Source organism: Sciurus carolinensis, chromosome 13 (assembly GCF_902686445.1).
Source record: "Sciurus carolinensis chromosome 13, mSciCar1.2, whole genome shotgun sequence".
In the NCBI taxonomy this organism is placed as follows: domain Eukaryota; kingdom Metazoa; phylum Chordata; class Mammalia; order Rodentia; family Sciuridae; genus Sciurus; species Sciurus carolinensis.
Window position 1 is genome coordinate 25,634,208 of NC_062225.1, and position 18,085 is coordinate 25,652,292.

General features: G+C 40.9%; 1 protein-coding gene across 1 annotated transcript; it reads left to right on the forward strand.

Annotated features, from left to right (window-relative positions):
* Positions 1 to 10,545: 10,545 nt before the first annotated feature.
* LOC124962968 (uncharacterized protein C2orf78-like) lies at positions 10,546 to 17,730 on the forward strand. The gene is made up of 3 exons (XM_047522248.1): positions 10,546 to 10,642; positions 14,230 to 14,991; positions 15,809 to 17,730. Exons 1-3 carry the CDS (start codon positions 10,546 to 10,548, stop codon positions 17,728 to 17,730), a joined length of 2,781 nt encoding a protein of 926 aa, XP_047378204.1.
* Positions 17,731 to 18,085: the final 355 nt, after the last annotated feature.

Sequence of the window (18,085 nt, forward strand, 5' to 3'; positions counted from 1 at the left end):
CTCTGAATTCCTGGGTCCCAGCAATTCCAATGCTTCAGCCTCCCGAGTGCTAGCACCACAGGCGCACAGGACCATGCCCAGATTCATGGTGGGATTTTGCTTTGGAGTTTGCTTTTGCCTGTGGTGGGGAAGAGGAGGGTTGGTGGGGTTTTGTTTTTTTGCAGCACCAGGGATTGAACCTAGGGACACTTTATCACTAAGATACATCCTGAACCCTTTTAAAAGTTTATTTTGATAGTCTTGCCAAATTGCCAAGGCCATCCTCTAACTTGTGATCTCCTGCGTCAGCCTCCTGAATAGCTGAGGTTGCAGGAGTGTTGGACTGCATGTGGATTCATAATATTTTTTATTTAAATTTGCTGCTGATTACACACTTTTCATTGATACAGTTTCTCTGTCTAGAAGTACTGGTTAGAAATTCATTCAAAATCACCTTCAGTTGTGGGCAGTGTTTTAGTTATGAGTAGTCACTAAAATAAACCACAATCATTCACTTTCATTATATTGTATGTATGATAATGGAACTTCATTCATTAGTAAATTTGCTATGCTTTGACGCTTGCTACATATACAAATTTTTCTTAGTGTCTATGTATTCTTTGTAGCTCTGTGCTTTTCAGTTTTGCCTTTCTATCATTCCAGAACTTATTATACCTTCCTCCAGGTAAATCTTACATATCCCTTTTATTCGTGAATGAATTAAGACTCTCAGTATTATTGTAAATACCTTATAGATGAGGAACCTGAAGCACAGAAAGTTTAAATAACATTTTTTTCCAAGAAGCATTATCTCTTATAAAACTTACCCTCAGGTATTCATGTTGGTGTACGATGAAAAGACAGGCTTGTAAACAATGACCATTTGGATGGTCCAACTGAACTCTGGGAAATGGCATGGGACCTGCACAAGCAAAATGGGATGGGGAAGATAACACTGGTGATAGCAGTACTGTTTCCTATGAACAGGCAAAAGTAAAATTCTATTTAAACTGACTTCTGCTCTTTGTCTACTGCATAGATCCCTGGCCAAGGGAGGAAGTTTCCATAACTTGGTGCTGATATTGAACAAGTCAATCATACTTCTCGGACTCTGGGTTTACTCACTTGCAAACTGATAATGTTAGATGTCCTCTACCTTCTAAAACATTTCAGATGAAGGGTTCATTCATGGGCAAATACTAGTACAGGCTCAGAAGAAAGATAGGCCAGGGAGAAGGTTGCTTGTAGGGAACAATATGTGAAGCAGACCACTTGGGTCTTCTGTACCCTAATGGTGAGAGAAGGCAGTTCATCAGAAGAGTACCAAACTGCTCCAGCACTTGCAGCCATGCAAGCGATTGATTTGGGGTATCTCAAAGATTACTGGTATTAGAGGCTTCCTGACTGCCACAACATTAAGATAATGCTCTTTCTCAAGTATCATAACAATCTGTCAGTCTCATCAATGTTTACTTTACCGTCTTATTCCTACAAAAATTTCAAGCATTCTTCTATACTTGGGACTGCAAATTCTCTTCCTCTCTCTCTTCCTGTGGTGAGCAATGCAGTTTGGATTCTCAGCAACCATTTTACCAGTGTGAACAATTTCTCTTTAATACACATTCCATTTCTGCTTTCAGAATGCTTAGCAATGTTCTAGATAGGCTGTTGTTGTAGTGTTGCAATTCATGCACTTCACCTAGCATCCCCCTGAGAATCTTGTTCACCGTTTAAATTTGTTTGTTCTGATGGCTCTAAACTGTCATCTATGAAAGCCTAAAATAACAAAAATATTTCTTTTTCATTGTAGGTGTACTGGCTAACATAGATTCAAGGATATGGTAGCAGCTGTAGGCATCTAGCCTTTAAGAATTATGCTTCTAGCTTGGACTGCCTTCTGGAGAAGACTTGGTCTCAGGATCATAAGTAAACTTTTCTCATTCTGTATCTTGGATATTACCACAATTGGCTAGCCTATCCACGGAATCGATTTTGGGAACAGTGAGACCTTTATCTCAGCAATATGGGAACAACCAGGAATATGTATTGAATATCAACTAGGGTCACGTATCAATGTAGGCACTGAGAAGAGAGCTGTAAGCAACTCAAAAATCTCCTGTCTTTCTGGAAATCTCATTCCAGTGGACAGTGAAAGACAATAAACAACCCGAACCATATCAGATACTGGTAAAGACTATTGAGAAGGTTAAAAAAAGACCAGCTGATAGAGGGTGACTGGGTAGCTCCTTAGAGTGGATGGACAGAGAAGATCTCCTTGAGGAGGTGACATGAGTGATCAAATGAAACGAGCCAAGTAAATATTCTAGAAAAGCACCTCATAAAGTGTGATCAGCTGTGCAAAGGTATTGAGTAGAACTGCAGATGTTTAGATGATGTGGCTGGAGAATGGAAAGCAAGAAGGAGAGGGGGAGGTGAGGTCAGAGAGGCAACAGTGGCTGAATCACTCTGCAATCCAGGGTAAGGAGTTTGAATTTTTAAGCCCTTGCATCATGGGAGGTTATTACACGTTTTGAAGTCCATGTGTTATAGAATCTGATTTTTGTTTTTCAAAAGATCATTAGTTGCTCTTCTAAGAATGCAGTGTATTGGATAAGGAGTATGACCTTCTGTATTAGTGAGAGTGCCCCTCTGGGCATGGCACATAGCACAGGAGTAAAAAGTAGGCAAGAGACATCTGCCTAGAATCCTCCTTGGTTTTGGCTCCCTCAGAATCATCTCGGGCATACTTTTTTAACGTGCTAATGCCACATATCACGTGAGGGATTTCATATTGTATGAGACCCTCGATGCTGCCCAGGAATGAGCAGTATGAATGAGCAGTCACACCCCATGTGATGGAGGCAGGTTAAGAGAACAACAAAACTACCTGTGTGCCAATTGATAAAAATGGGTCAATTCATTACTCCTAACCTGTTAACAGGTTCCTTGTGCTGGTCTTCATAATATGCACAACTTTGAGCATGACTAGTGGCCAGAGACTTCTTGGGCCCACATTCAACAGCCTTCCATTGCTCACCCAGTAACATGGTTTGATCATCCCCCTTCAATCTAACTTAATTCCACCACCTTTTTGCCTGGTCCCTTGTTGACTACTGGTTCTTCCCAGCGAATTTTGTTCAATTATTCGGAATTGTCCTCCTGCAGGGGGTGGCAAACACTGACCCAGATACAAAATAAACTAAGGACCCCGAGAAAATTAGTGCCTGGGAAAGGGAGAGAGTTCTCCTCCCCTTTCCCCTGCCAGCTGGTTTACAGGGAACCTCATTATCTCCATTCACTCCTACCTTTTGGATTGTAAAGGACTTTCCCTAGGACCTAACTACATTCCTTTGAAGTGTAAAACCCTCGCCCAGGCCCCTTGCAAGGCTCCAGGGCCCAAGGGTGGAGATTTATTTACCAAAGGCCTTATGAGAGGAGTCCCCTTATAGCACTCTGCTTCTGTAAACATGCTTCTTACTTGAAAACTGTTACACACAATCATGTATCATTTTTTGAAACCTTGTGTACAACTATGCATTGTTTCAGACTAGAAAATTTATGACACTAGATAGCCTAGAAATGTGTGGAAAACTGGTAGGGGTACTCAGAATCGGAGTGCTCACCTCCTCTGGGCCCACAGCGTAGTATAAAGTTTGGTGTCTCCCACTCTTCCAGTGCCCTTTGCAACTTCTTGCCTGATTCCCACAACACTTTCAACTCCCACTTTGCATGTCTCTCAAGAACTCATGTTGTTACCACACTGGGCCTCAAACATGGCTTCCATATGTCCCTAAAACACAGGATCAAGAGGACAGGCTTATTTTCCTCACTGGCAGAGGCTCACCTCCATGGCAGGAACTTAATGTTAATAACTCATAGCAGATACCTATGCTCTTACCATGGACACTGGGATGCTTCACATAAATTGTTTCCATGGTCTGAATGTGTTACACTCCATCTTCAAAATCGTTCTGTTGTAGGAAAACAGGTTATAAATTGGGGTTCTTATGGCAGAACTGATTGACACTGAATGTAGACCTTTGGGATGGAAATAGTCAAACAGGGATAGTTTAGATTGGTTTTTAGAACTGTTTTACACTCCAACTCCTCTGTGTACTGGTCTGAGGGAGAATTATGACCTCCTACCATGAGAATGGATTTGGGGCCAATTCAGGAAACTTTATGGAAAATAGGTCTGAGTGAGGAGTGAAGGGATAATGGGTTACCAAGGATGAAGCCTTCTACCACTCCCCTGTCATTTTGCTGCTGCTGTTTTTCTAACCACACCCCACCATTTTACAACCTAGATCATTAGACTGCAAATGTTCTTCTCAGGCATTGGTCTAATCTCTATTATCTGAGGAACTTCTACTACATAAGAACAGCTCCCCGGACACTCTCTCTGTGTCTCTGTCTCTTTCCCTGTCTCTCTCTCTCTGTCTCTCTCTCTCTCTCTGAACCTTGGGGGCGGACATTCTGCTCTTTCATTTAAAAAAAATCTCTTGTGTGAGTTCCTGTGTCTGGATTGATTTTTCTGGGTGCCTTCAAGGAGCCTCTTCAGATCTGGAACAGTGATTATCAATATAATAAATGAAAAATATTATCTATCTTATCATTTCCATTCAAAAGGAATTCTACCTCACAGGTGTATTACATCCCTCTTTTATGTGGACCCATTCAAATGCCTCACAGAACACATATTATGTTAAATGTGAGAACTGTGTGCTGCAACCAATGTGTCAGGCAAACTATATGGAAGTTCATGACAAACTGTTAGGATTCTCAAAAGGCCAATAACCACCTTCTTCCTGTAAAATTAGAAGAACTTAAGCCAGAACTGAGGACAGGTGGTTAGTGTAGAAATAGAGAATCAGGTCAAATCAAGAAAATGAAAGGAATGAAACCCTTCTGCATCTGGAAGTTGGAGACTGCCCCTGGAAGAATGGAATGTCAAAGATCTCTGGAGCCCACTGATTACCAAATTTACCTGCCCTTATGGAGGACTACAGGCAGAGAGTTGCTAATTAATGCCCTCTGGATCACTTTGGCCCTCCCTCTGCCCATCTGCTTCTCACTCTTTGCATCTCACCTGTAAAACTGGGCCTAGTCATGCAGGCAGGAAGACAAGACATAAGGGGGAAAGGAACAGGAGAATAAAACCTATAAAAAGGACAAGATTTGCTCATCACATGGATTCTGCCTTTGGGTCCACTTCTTCTACCCAGGAGAAGTCTGTTTTCACTTGTCCTTAATAAAGCTTCTTACTTTCTACTCTACACTTCCCTCTGAGTGTTACTCTGGCATGATACTTCAACACCTGAGGAAGCAGGACTCACCAAGGTAAAAGGCAGTATCAGAACCATGACAGAGACCCCTTCAGTAGCATCATGCAGGAACTACTGTGGCACCTGAAACAATGTGTTAAATGAATTATCTGGTGGTTGATAGCAAGTACTGCTGCTGTGGCTGCCATCATCACCTCCGCCTCCACTGCAGTGGTGGCATTGCAACAGCAAGTCCAAACTACTCATTACCTTCCAAAAATCCATAAAATTTTTACTGAGATGTGGCAAGCTCAAGTACACACTGACTAGGAAATTTTGAGGGAAATTCAACAACAAAAAGATTCAATTATGTCAGGAGCAACAAAAGAATCATTGCTTTGAACTCCATAGCCTTGGACTCCTAGACCGCCCTTTTGGGTTCCTCTCAATACAGCAGTGCTGAAAGACATATCCAGGTGCAGGTGACCACTGTTAATGGGGCAGAGTTCATCCCTGGTGTGGAATTTATGGGTCAATAGCTTTGAATTCAGATGCCTGCTGCCCTGGGGTGAAAGAGATACCAGGGCAGCTAAATAATCTTGAGGCACCAGCTACCTGGAGAAGGGAGATTTACTGCACAAGTGATGAATCCCAGTCAGGCCAATGTCTCCACAGCCTCTTTCATTTTGTTTACCTTGAACATTCCTTCCTCACATCAAATTCCTTTGGATGTTTCACTATAAATAAAGCATTCGAGGCCTTTCTCCTTTTGGTAGGTTCAGACCCATCAGGCCTTTTCCACCTGTAAAGCACTTGCTTTAAAAAACATTTTTCATGTCTTTTATATGATTTCTTAATACTACTTTTCAGATTTTTATTTCCAGCCTACCCACACCTCCATGAGTTACTTATTCCCTCCCCGTGCAGGCTGTGACTGAGAAATTATATGCCTAGGAGAACAAGTACAAGATTTACAAGTTGCTCAAGACTTCAGTGTCACTATGACATTACCGATTTTTTATTACTAGAGTTCCATATAATGACACTGAGATTCAATGGCAAAATGTACATAATCACCTGAAGGGACTTGATCCTTTTCATAATACTTGTATGGATGTGTTAAAATTACAGTCTCAGGTTCCAGCCATGGCTAATCCAAAAGCTCCTACTTTTGATAATGAAGAAACTTGGGTCAGTTTAGATGAAGGGATTTCTTGCTCTAACCCTTTTAAATACTTTTCTACACTTGTAACCAGCCTACTAGCTATAACTATACTGTTAATTTTATTTTGCACAGACTGTCAAGCTGTGTGGAAATGATTGAACCATCAAGAAAATATGGTTCCTAAGTTAATTGTGCTTACAATGCTCCAAAGGACCTGAACACATGAGATCATGGAAGTTGCACCCTGAATTGGAATGGGACCTGATGACTTTGATTAAGGAGAATAGGGTCCCCAACTATGTTACCTGCTAAAATTGTTTTCCTAGCACTAGCAAAACCCTCACCTTTCTTATAGTAAACTTTCTTCTCCCTATTCTTAATTTTGTACATGATAATTTCTTAATGAGAGGACCTGCCCAGCACAAGCCACCTGCAGAACACAGTCGGACTCTTTCAAACTATAAAAGGGGGATTTTGCCTGAACCCGAAGTCTCTTCCCATATATACCACTCTTAAGGCTCAATCACAAGTGTCCTCATGCCCTCTTCTAGAACTCTAAAAGGAGTGGTCCCCATACTTCACCCCTTCTCATTAGGAAATAGTCAGACCTGATATCATCACCCCAATCCTTTATCCCTTTCAGAGTCTGGACTGAAGGGTATGGAAATGACAACCACCAAAACAGTGGCCTGAGTAGAGGGAGAGAGGAAGAAAGAAAAACACTGACAACATGGATCCTTTCCCAATACATCCTTTCCCAATGCAAAACAATTTGAGAGAAGGAAGCAAGTATCACCCAGTGAGAAGAATCCCTGAAATGGGCAAGCATCAATCACTTCCCAGTATATCCTTTCTAAGGGACAGTACAATGCACCCTCCTTTCTTGCCCTGTGAAAACACTGCCCAGGAGAAACAAAGTTGTAGTATTTGCAAACTTTTTCCTGAATGTCCACATTTTATTGACGACTTCAATGACTACGTCACCTCCTAGGTGGTAACCTATATAAACCCAGACTCCTGTAATTGATGGCCATTTTCTAAGCAGAAAGTGTGCCCATCCAATGCCTGACTCCACCACTGAAGAGGCTTTGCTGAAATCATGAGGTCGGCGTTAGTCTCCATCATTTTGTGCTTACAACCTTAACCTGTAGGAGCTGTGGATTCCCTTGATTTCGATGAGAATATAGGGAATGATCTGGCTTGCACATACTTAATATATGCTGTTAATCCCATATTACACACCAGTGTTACAGAAGTAAGCTTTCTGAGGTATGATGCTGAGCTAAAAAGAAAAAAAAAAGTTGAATATTTCACATCATCCAAGTTGTACCTTATGCTGCCAAACCTTCCACAATATTTTCTCAGGTAAATGTTATCCCATATAAAAGCACCAAAAAAATCATATTTCATAAGAACTGAAGGAGATGGGAAAAATAGGCCTACCAAAGCAATATTTTTCAGTTGTATATAGACATAATACCTTTATTTTATTTATTCATTTTTTGTGGTGTTGAGGATTGAACCCAGTACCCTTCACAGCCAGGCAATCACTTCTACCACTGAGCCACAACTCCAGTCCTCAAAACAATATTTATATATGAGCTATTTATCCTATATATGAGGTTCTCTTCCTGTGAACTCTTGACATATTGAATCACACACTATCTACTCAATAGCTCTTGAGAAGTCTCCAGATAGATCAATCCAGCCATCCTTAAAAGCTTACTACTGAGCTGGGGTTATAGTTCAGTGGTATAGTGCTTGCCTAGCATGGGTGAGGCACTGACATCAATTCTCAGATTCAGTATTAATAAAGAAATTAAATAAAGGTCCATTGACAAATAAAAAAAATGTTTAAAAAAGACAAACTGACAATGAAGGAAAATGATTAAATCCATACATACACTCCCCCAATCTGTCAGGCCTCATACAAATATCAGTACATCTCAGTCCTGACTTACTTTATCACAGTTACAAGAGAAGTTAGTGAAACAAGCACTCTCCAGGGGATCAAAACAAAAGCAATCTAGATTAAGGTGGCCTGCACACAGACACACTTGTTCCTTGGGTGCACGGTATTAACTTACCACAATGCTTTTCCCACATGCCTTTCTTTAATTTTCTCCACAAATTCATCAGGTCAAGTGAATTCAAGATGACTCAAAATAAACAATCATCAATAGAAAAACATGCAATATTTCTTAAAAGGTTGGATTTCTTTAAAATATGAAAAAAAAGTGGGTTGAAAATCCAAAGCCTTTGGGGGCCACTCACAGTGTACAAATACACTGAGTGACAGGAAAGAGATATGACATAAAACAAAATAGGTAAATTATATTTAAGATTGATATCTTCATCAATAGAATTCATGACAGATTCTGGACTTTCTAGCTAGCTACATTAAAAATACATATATATTGAGATGGGTGCAGTGGCACTCAGATATAATCCCAGCAACTCAGGAGACTGAGGCAGGAGGACTGCAAGTTCAAGACCAGCCACAGCAACTTAGCATGGCCCTAACCAGCATGGTGAGATTCTGTTTCAAGAGAAAACAACAGAAAAGGGCTAGTGATGAGACTCTGTGGTAAATTACCCCCAGTTTAAATTCCCTGGATCCCCTCACAAAAAAATTGAATTATCTGTTTTATTAAAACAAAATGAGATCAAAGTGTGTTAACTTGTTTCTGACAAAAGAAATTGAAAATCCATGTTACCCTCCTTTTTCTTTACCCTCAATTTCCCTATATTCCACTAATATTCTCTTCTAAGTATTCCCCTGTCCTTCCACCCAAGCATGGCTGACAAAGAATGTGGGAGGCCCAGGATTCTATAGTGGCTGTTTGCAAGGGGGACGAAGATTCAGTAACTGCCACACTGGATTCATTTACATAAGAGAGAAAGAATCCTCAGTGCCTCTCACATATGAAAGAGCCCAAAGGCAGGATGTCTATGTGATCCAAGGAGCCATCTGAGGCAAATGATGGGTGAAAGAAGTACAGAGCAAGTCCAGAACAGGGACATTTTACAATGAGCTGGGTCTTACATCTCTACAGTGTTTGACTCTAATATTCAGAGTGCATTTTTCAAAGAATCAAATCACAGAAAAAAAAAGACCTCTGCTTCTGGAAGTCAAAAGATAGTAATATTCATGAGTATAAGAATGCAAAATCAAGGCTTGTCCATGAAACAATGTCTACAATGAAGAAGGGTAGGAGGAGAAGAGCAGAAGGAAGTTACAAGTCCATCCTGGCCCAGCACACCCCAGCCCAAGGAAAGTAGGATTCAAGAAAACTGAAAGAAAAACTGGGACCTCCTCATTCCCTACAGGGTACACTCAAAGAATTTCACCCTACTCTTAAGTTATGATAAAACTCTTTAGGGCTGAGGTTGTGGCTCAGTTGTAGAGTGCTCACCTGGCACGTGTGAGGCACTGGGTTTGATCCTGAGCATCACATAAAAATAAATGAATAAAATCAAGGTATCACGTGACTGTACAAAAAGAAAAAGAGGAGAGAGAATGTTTTTAATCCTTTTCTTTCATTCTTGGAAGCTGCAGTAAGTTCAGTAATCAGATCAACTTCTATGGTTCCAGAAGAAGTAGAATTGTTCAAACCAGATGTCTCTTTCTTGTATTCATAGGGATATTAACTATACATTAATATATCATTATGTGCACACTATTACCTATTATAATGTGAAATGTAATATAAAACATATAAATAACTTTTTATGAACAGTAAGAAGGAACACTGAGATTATCTCCCTAACACGAGCAACTGGGGGAGGTGACACGCTTATCCCGTTTGCGGGATTTCACCTCCCCAGAGCTTGGCCATTTAGGTTCAGGGATGTCTCCTGTCACTTTCTCCACCCAATCAACTCTCTTTTCATTTTCTCCAACCAATCCCACCAACTGCTTGGAAATCTGACCTTCCTATTGGCTACCTCATATCTTTAAACTGCCTGTTTTGTGACATCATTCTCCCACCAAACCTACTGCCACCTGATAGAATCTTAGGGTTTCCATGGAGTTGTAAACAAATTTGGGTCATCGCAAGTGACCAGTGACCAGTAACCAGTCATCAGTGACCAGTGGCCAGTGGCCACTGACCAGTGATCTCCATACTGGGAATAATGCATTCTCTAGCCTCAGTCACCCAGACATCCTCTGGGGTGGTCTCCTCATCCTTTGTATCTGCAATTGATGTCACCTCTTCTCTGGCAATGTCAGGTATGGAAAGAAACTTTTTTAAAGTTTTTCATTAGACTTTTTGCTGCCTCAATGTACTAGTGGAGTCCAATTAGCTTAGAATAATAGGGAAAAGAATGGAAGTAGAAATCTGGAGACCTAATTTGAGTTTTCACTTTGACATATACTAGGTATGGGATGGATGATCATTTACTCTCTCACAAAATCTGTTTTCTCCTCTGCTCTATGAGGATAACAGACTGCTTGTGCACTGGTTCCTTTCTTTTCTAATATTGAGTCTTTTGTTAAAATATTTTTAGATGTTGATAGAGCTTTATTTTATTCATTTATTTATATGTGGTGCTGAGAATTGAAACCAGTGCCTCACACATACTAGGCAAGTGCTCTACCACTGAGCCACAACTCCTCTAATATTGAGTCTTAAGGGACATGCTTATAGAGAATGAAATCTGATTTGGGGAGTGTCTTCTTTTCAACAGAAAGAGAGAAATCTGAGGTGGAGAAGAAAACTCACACTGTATACCAAGAGGTTTCATCTGGAACAGTGTCCCTCCACCAGTACTTCCAATTCAGTATTTCAAATTTAGTGCTGTTCAAAAAGGGAAATACACATATTTTGGAGTTTTCTGTTTAAACTAGGTGAAAAGAGAACTAGGGAGAAGGGAGAGAGGACAGGGCTGTATGGAGGCAGATATTCCAGGGCATGGAAATTTGGCCTGTTGAAGCACTGGGCAACAGGAATTTGGTGGGGGAAGAAAATGTCAAAATAAGGGAGAAGAAAATGTGAGAATAAAAGAGATGAACAGCACAGAGATGGTCTCCAAAAAAAAGAAGATTGTTGGGATGGAATGTGCAAGAGAAACAAAGATTTTAAACGGACACAGAGAGTATACAGGGAAATCTTCCCACCACCAGACAGTTGAGGCTGGTTGAGAGGATGTCTAGATTAATGGACTAGCAAGGAAACTAAGGGTAGAATTACGGTATCACTGAGGAAAGCAGTTTCTCAGAAAACTCACATTGGGTTGTTTGGAGTTTTTCTATGGCCTCTTTGAGCACAGATGACCTAGACAGTTTGAACATGAACATTTTTAAAGTATGTTTTAGAAATGATTCTTCCTCTAAACATGCTAATGAAAGTGGTACAGACATACCTGAGGAAACAGCAGTTTTCCATGTCCTATTTTACTGTTTTTTAAACTACATGAATTTTTAAAAAATGATGTACCCTAACTTGCATCAGAAGGATGCATTCCTGTGGTGATAGATAGTTTTCAAGCGGAAGCTGTTGTTCATCTGTACAATAGTTTTATTTCTTCAAGAGAGTACATACAAATATTCATTAACCTTTTTTTAAACCTAAGAATCAAAAGAAAGACATACGTAAGAATGAAATTCAAGCTCCATATCTCTAATTTCACATTTATCTAAAGTAATTTTTGGTTTTTCTACATTTCAAAGAATTGTTTTTGAGTGCAGGTATAGATCAGTGGTAGAGTGCATACTTAACATGTGGGAAGCCCTGAGTTTGGATTTTCTGTTCTAGAAATAGAACATCATAGAAATTTGTTTTAATTGTATGAGTATATTCTGGTGGAAATAATTTTTTCAGACTTTAGGGACAACATTTTCCTGTTAAAGATAATTATAAACTAGATTTTGATGATGAATATAACTTTAATGATCACTTATAGTATTTTCTGCTTTTTTATAACAAATGTTTATCATGAAATATTTTATAGTAATTGAAATATCTACATAGTGGGATTAATGTCTTTTACATGGTATGGGTAATATTTAGAAGAAGATGAACAACCAGAGATGAAATTACATTTCTTGTTTCATTATCTACTTTGTAGAAAATTTCCTTTCCCCCTTCTTTCCTTCCTTCCTTCCTCCCTTTCTTCCTTCCTTTTTCTTCCTGCCTTCCTTCCTTTTTCTTCCTCTGTGCTGGGGACTGAACACAGGGTCTCATATAATCTAGAGAAGCATGCTTCCACAAGCTATATCCCCAGCACATCTTGTTTACTCTCTGACAGGATCTTGCTAAATTGCCCAGACTGACTTTGAATTTCTGGGCTCCAGCAATCCCAATGCCTCAGCATCCAGAGTGCTGGGACCACAGGTCCAACCCACCATGCCTAGACTCATAGTGCTATTTTGCTTCAGTTTGTGAATATGGCGGGAAGAAGAGGGTTGGTTTAGGTTTCATTTGTTTTGCAGTACCAGGGATTGAACCTAGGGGCACATAACCATTGAGCTACATCCTGAACCCTTTTTAAATTTTATGTTGATGATTCTCGCTAAATTGCCAAGGTTGTCCTCTAACTTGTGATCATCCTGCCCCTGCGTTCTGAGAATCTGAGATTGCAGGTGTGTGCCACTATAACTGGATTAAAAACATTTTTCTTGAAATATTTATATACATACATTGTGGATACCTAAATGTTTACAGTTACTTAAATTGGCTGCTTATTACACAATTTTTATTGATACAGCTTCTGTGTCTATAGGTACTGGCTAGAAATTTATTCAAAACCACCTTTTCTTTTGGGCAGTGTTTTGATTAACAGTATTCACTACAATAAAGGAGAAACACTGACTTTCATTATACTGTACACATGATAATGGAACTTCATTTCTTAGTAAATTTGCTATGCTGTGACACTTGCTACATATCCCAATTTTCATTAGTATCTAGGTATTCTTTGTAGTTTTGTGCTTTTTTTCATTTTTCCTTTCTATCTTTCCAGAACTTAATACATCTTAGTCTACATAAATCTTATGTAATATGCCACTTTTATTCATGGATGAATTATGACTGTTAGTGTTATTGACAACACTTTAAAGATGAGTAACCTGAAGCTCAAAAAGTTTAAATAAATTTTTTCGTACATGAAGCATTTCTAGAGAAAACTACTCTTGAGTTAGTCATGTTGATGTTGGATGAGAAATCAGGCTTGAATATCAAAAACAATGGCCCTGTAAATTACCATCTGGATGGTACAAGCGAACTCCAGAAAATGGCACGTGACCTGCACAAACAAAATGAGATGCTGAAAAATCAGTGGTGATATCAGTACTGTTTTCTTTGAACAGAGAAAAAAACAAAATCGTGTTTCTCCTGATTTCTGGTATTTGTCTACAACAGAGAGTTCTGGCAAGGGAGTAAGTTTCCATAAATACGTCTTGATATTGAACAGGTCAATAATACTTTTCTGACCCTGGGTTTACTCACTTGCAAACTGATAATGTTAGACATTCTCTAACTTGTAAATGCTTCTGTTGAAAGGCATTTTCATGGGCCAAAATTAGTGGAGACTTAGGGGAAAGCTAGGTCAGGGAGAAGGAGGTGTGTAGGGAACAATGTGTGGTTCAGACCACTTGGGTCTTCCGTAACCAATTGGAGAGAAACAGCGGTTCATCAGCAGAGTACCAAACTGCTCCAACACTTGTATCCATGGTAAATGATTTGATTTGGGGGATCTCAATGATTATTGGTATTAGAGGCTTCCTGACTGCCACAACAATAAGATAATACTGTTTCTCAAGTATCATAACAATCTGTCAGTCTCATCAATATTTACATTACCCTCTTATTCCTACAGAACATTTCCAGAATTCTTCTATATTTGGAACTGCAAATTCTTTGCCTCTCTCTCTTCCTGTGGTGAGCAATGCAGCTTCCCTAACAGGAAGTGCATGTAACTTCTCCAGAGTCTCTGCTCCAGCTGTCAGTTCAGCATGGCTATTGCCTTCAAACTCGGGCACCTCCTTCCAGCCACTCATGGGCAGTGCCTACCTTTATCAACATTCTAGCACAGCCATGTTGTCTGGGGTTTCTAGCCAACACCAGATCCCCATGACACCTGCCTCCTATCCAAGTATTTTTGAGTGGGATAATATGGGAGGTGCTGAAAAGAAGTCATCTTCACTGAGAGACTTTACTCTGACTGTCATTGATCAGGACACAGCAGCTCCTTCCATGTCTATGACATCCCAATATGATACACCTTCAGATGCCAATGCCATGGTCTCTGAGTATCCCTCACTGACAGCCAGGCTTGTCCAGGTGACAGCATCTCAGATTCCAAATCAGCCACATACCCTGTCACTTCCCTACCAAGAAGGAAGCCAGGTCAACTACAATGATCAAAACACTCTGGGGCCTCTGCTTTCTGGAGATCTTGGCCCCTACCTGCAATCCTATGGCTCTGTGTCATATGCAGGGAATAGGGCCGCTGTCCCTCAACCGGAAATGGTGATGGTGCTGAAGGAGGTTCAGCCAACAAATGTCCTACCATCAGTCTCTACACCTGGCATCTACTACTCTGTGTCCACTCAACCTATTACAGAAACAAATTTTCAAGGTGAGTACAAACAGTAGCATGGGGAAGGAATAAGATGAGCATTCAAAAGGAGGGTCATATAGGCAGCCGGGAGCTGTGGGTCTACATATATATAGAATTTAAGTCCTGAGACTTTAACCCCTATTCTTATTCAGCAGTTTGCATTTTCAGACTCTGCAAGAAGAAGATGCAGGACACTCTAATGGTAATTCACAATGCATTTAAAAGACCTTCATGAGCACACTGGAGGTGATTAATTTTCAATGTCTTGGTAGATCAGTCCCCCTACACCAACACATTATGAGTCTATTTCCCTGATTTTGCTTTGCTCTCTAAGAAGATACTTCAAAACTGACTATGGTAGTGACAGTTTAGTTTTCCTTTGTTAAATCCAGGATTTAAACTTTTTATTCAGAGATCCTGTGCAAAGCAGTCATCTCCAAATTGGTCTGTTGACAAATATTTTATGAGAAAGAGCTGCAACCTCTCCTAGTTCATGGTGTTCAGTGTTCATATATTCTTGGGAGAGTGGAGAAAATTCAGAGGATGCTACAAAAGAATGATAGGTTCCATGAAACATTTTTTGAGGGTTTCCCACATAAAAGGCAAGTGTGCTGCCACTGAGCCATCCTGCCATGCTGAGGCTGCAAGCCCAAATGTAGGACATCCAGTGATCATCTGTAAAGAAGAGTCAGCACCTAGCTCCTATTGAAACCTGTCCATGGTCCTTCGGAAGAGCTACTAGAAAGGACTTCTCCACAGTTGGCAGGTTCCCTGATTATTGTGTTGCTGTGTAGGGGGAGCATCCTATTTACCATTCTCCTTGATTCCTTTGCAGTGATGGAAACTTCCCTAGGGATGGAAGCTTCTGTGGGATTGCAACCTCCAAGTCAGACATTTTGTCTGCCACAACCTCCAGAATTCCCCAACTCCTGCAGTAGCAGAAGTATCCAAAACCTCCAAATACTTGAGAGTAACCCACCAACTGATCTTGGGGACATTTCAGTAATAACTCCAGGCCAGAGCTCTTCTAATTTCTTGGCATTGCCTCCAACTCAAAGCAACGAACAAACAGACAGTAACAGTTTGGATGAGATTAAAGCCATGCTTTCAAACCCTCTGGATGCCTACATGTTTGCAGTAGAAAACCAGGATCCTCCACTACTCCCTTTAGAAATCTCTGATATCCACCAGCTCCTGGCCTCCATTGGTCCTCTGGATCAAGAGGAGATGCCTCATTCTGAAAATATCAATCTGGGAAAGAGTAGCCTGAGTCTTGAGGACCAAGGCACATTTGCAAATGGGACTGAATGTAGCAGTGGTTTTGCAGACTTCACTGAACTGGTGGAGGATATTCACCTTCCCGAGATTTTCAGTTCCTTCAAAGACCTTGACTATTCTGGAAGTCCTCAAATCATAAAACCCAGTGATACCAGAGACATCATGGTGAATCAGGAGCAGGTAAACTCAAGTGACATAAAGGGCCCTGCTGATCCAGGTATGAACAACAAACATAAAGCCTCAGAGCCTCCTGATGGGACTCCTAAGGCCAAAATGCAGCCAAAGCACCCACAGTGCCCATTAGAGGGAGAAGTTGCTTGTAGTGATGCAGACAGTCTCAGGGCTCCTGTGAACACAGCCAAGCATTCTAACAGCAAAGCTAAGAAAGCTGCACCCAGCAGGAACAGCAAAGCTAAGGTTCATGGGCAGGAAAAGCCCAAAAGGAGCAGAGAAAACATCTCCAAGAAAGCTGAGGATTGTAAGCCGGCAGGCAACAAGGTCAAGACAGAAGAGAAGCCAATGGTTCCTAAGGCAAAGCGCAAGAGAAATCAACCTGACCTTAGCCAAGAGACCTTTAAAAAGCCTCGAAGTTATCTAGGCATGCACATGCTGGAGTCGGTGCAGGTTTTTCATGCACTGGGGAAGAAGAATGATAAGAACCCTGGGCTCTCTTCCTCCCGGGCCCTGGGAAACTCAAGCAGTAACAAAGATCCCTGTCCTTGTCCAGTTAGGAAACCCTGGCTGCAGGTTAAAGGTCCTGAGAAAACTCAAGTGAGAGCCCAGAAACCAGATATCAGCGCTGACAAAGAGTGTCCATCTCCATCCCAGTATGAGCTTCCCCCTCCTGGGAAGGTTAAATTGGTGCCTTTGCCTTTTCTGTCCCCAGAGAAACCTCAACCTCGACCTGTGTATCGCAGGCCACAGTCTCTGGCCTCACGTAGACCCACTGTGGCTTACCCAGCCCAGCCTGCTTCTACCAGCTCAGCTCAACCCAGGGCAGTCAACCAATGCCGACCAGCTCCTGCAAACGCATCTTTGATGCATCCTGCCAAGCCAGCTCAGCCAGCTGTATCCCACTCAATCCATTCAGGCTTCACCACGTCTACCCAGCCTAGTGTCCCTCAGTCTGCTGCCTCTAGGCCTGCAGCCTACACAACATCATCTTGCACTTCTGTCCAGCGGGGCCCTGTTTCCACCCTTGTGAACAAGCTCCAGTCCCAACCGCCCAAGCCTCAAAACCGATATCTGCTCCAAGACTTTGCCTTACAACCAATTCCATGGAGGAAACCCAATGTTCCTGAGCCAGTAATGTCAACTCCCATCACGGAAGAGCAGAGGCCAGAGCGGGAAGCCATGAAGAAGAAGGCTCAACAAGAGCGTGAGAATGCTGCCAAATACACTTCTTTGGGAAGAGTGCAGTTTTTCATTGAGAGAGAAAGAGAGATGGAAATTGCTCACTACTATGGCTATACAATATAAGAGCTGCTAAGGCTGATGGTGCCACGTGGCTGCCAGTTAGTTTCCACATGTATATAGATAGATACAAATTTATTTATTCTCATATGTTTTCAAATATAATTAAAACTCGATGAAGAAATGTAATAAAGTTGATTAATACTGAAGTAATAAAGAGACCTTTTGGCACAGCTGAGAATTCATGGATAATGAAGAGGCCTTTTGGTACAGCTTGGGTAATAGTTAGTGTTCCACATATAAAACACAGATAAATAGATGCAAAATCATTCATTTGTATATAGTTTCAAAATTTAATAAAATTAAATAAAGTAATGTAATGGAAATGATTCATAGATAAATAATAAGAGAATTTTTGGTA

Bases quoted from the DNA above. Each gene is read 5' to 3' on its own strand.
- LOC124962968 (XM_047522248.1), top strand. From the start codon at position 10,546: ATGCATTCTCTAGCCTCAGTCACCCAGACATCCTCTGGGGTGGTCTCC. The intron at 10,643-14,229 runs GTATGGAAAGAA...TTATTCCTACAG, and splicing joins CTCTTCTCTGGCAATGTCAG to AACATTTCCAGAATTCTTCT. The intron at 14,992-15,808 runs GTGAGTACAAAC...ATTCCTTTGCAG, and splicing joins TACAGAAACAAATTTTCAAG to TGATGGAAACTTCCCTAGGG.